This window comes from Lolium rigidum, chromosome 4 (assembly GCF_022539505.1).
Source record: "Lolium rigidum isolate FL_2022 chromosome 4, APGP_CSIRO_Lrig_0.1, whole genome shotgun sequence".
NCBI lineage: Eukaryota > Viridiplantae > Streptophyta > Magnoliopsida > Poales > Poaceae > Lolium > Lolium rigidum.
Genome location: NC_061511.1, coordinates 147,947,954 through 147,949,275, shown reverse-complemented (window position 1 = coordinate 147,949,275; position 1,322 = coordinate 147,947,954). Strand labels below are relative to the sequence as shown.

The 1,322-nt window shown below is 52.6% G+C and overlaps 1 protein-coding gene across 1 annotated transcript; it reads right to left on the bottom strand.

Annotated features, from left to right (window-relative positions):
- Window positions 1-463: 463 nt before the first annotated feature.
- LOC124708918 (auxin-responsive protein SAUR32-like) lies at window positions 464-1,322 on the bottom strand. The gene has a single exon (XM_047240555.1). It carries the CDS (start codon window positions 1,089-1,091, stop codon window positions 735-737), a length of 357 nt encoding a protein of 118 aa, XP_047096511.1. The 5' UTR covers window positions 1,092-1,322; the 3' UTR covers window positions 464-734.

Sequence of the window (1,322 nt, the reverse complement as noted above, 5' to 3'; positions counted from 1 at the left end):
GCACCTGGGTAGAGAGAGAAAGGTGTGGTTGTGAAACCACTTCTATTAAAGAACATTCGGTGTAATCCTAGAGTATGCTCAACAAGGTGGAGAAGGGAATATGTAAAGGATGCGTGTCAACTTCAGCCGTGACGTCCGATCTATGCCATTTTATTTGTGTATTTATTATCCGTGCAGTTTACACAAAAATTTCTCATGTAAACAAAAGATATAATTTTTTATTTTTTTAGCTTTCCTTGATCTATTCGAGAATTGTAGTAAACTTATCCGCGCATGAGAATCGGGATCCACAAACTTTCTCTTGAAGTTTGCATGGTTATTTAATGTTAATGGCTCGGCTTACACTTGGCTAACGCTGATTCCGTTCGTCCTTGATGCTAATCGTGCACACAAACAACTCACTAAAATTAATTTAAGCTGGCCACTTTTTTTCTGCAGAGAGAATCAAAGCAAAGTACATCGAGACAAAGGAGAAAGGGTCTAATATTCTGTCTTTACAGTTACATTAATCACAATTTTTCATCATCGTCAAGAAACCTCGAAGTTCTGTTCTATCTTTACACTTGCATCAATCGCAATTTTTCATCATCATCAACAGCCTCGAAGTTCTTGGTCCGATTTCTCCTGACACCAAACCAACGGCAACACGGGAGAGAGAGAGCGGACCCTAAAGAAACTTCAAGAGCTGCAACAACCGTGCAGCTCGACCGATCGATCCGCGGCCGCGCTGCGCATCAGTCGCGGAAGCAGCCGACGAAGCGCGGCAGGTTGATGTGGCTGTGGCCGTGGCCATGTCCGCCTGCGGCGTTGACGGTGGCGGCGCAGTTGTCGAGGTCGACGAGGTGGCGGTGGTCGCCGAGGTCGCGGTCGATGAGCTGCTCGACGTGGACGAAGCGGTCGACGCGGCAGGGGATGGCGATGGCGCCCTGGTGCCGGAAGCCGTACTCGCGCTCCGCCTCCTCGAGCAGCGCGGCGAAGAGCGGGTGGCTGAGGTGGCCCAGCGGGACCGCGAACCGGCGCTGGTCCTCGCCCTCGGCGCCCACCCGCACCGTCACGCACCCCTTGGGCGCTCCTTGCTGCCGGTGCGGCATCGGGAGCGATCGAGGATCGGACAGGACACTCTGAGCTTTGCTGTGGTGAAGGAGAAGAACGGAGAGGTTGAGGGAGAGCTAGCTGGGGAGTTGGGGGAGGGTTAGGAAGAGAAGGGCCAGGGGTCGGAGCTGGAGATGGCGAGGCGGAAGACGGTGAGGGAGGAGTCGCGGAGGGAGGTGGGCACGTTGGACATGGTTGTGTTTGTGATCTGTTCTTCTTTCTTTCAGATG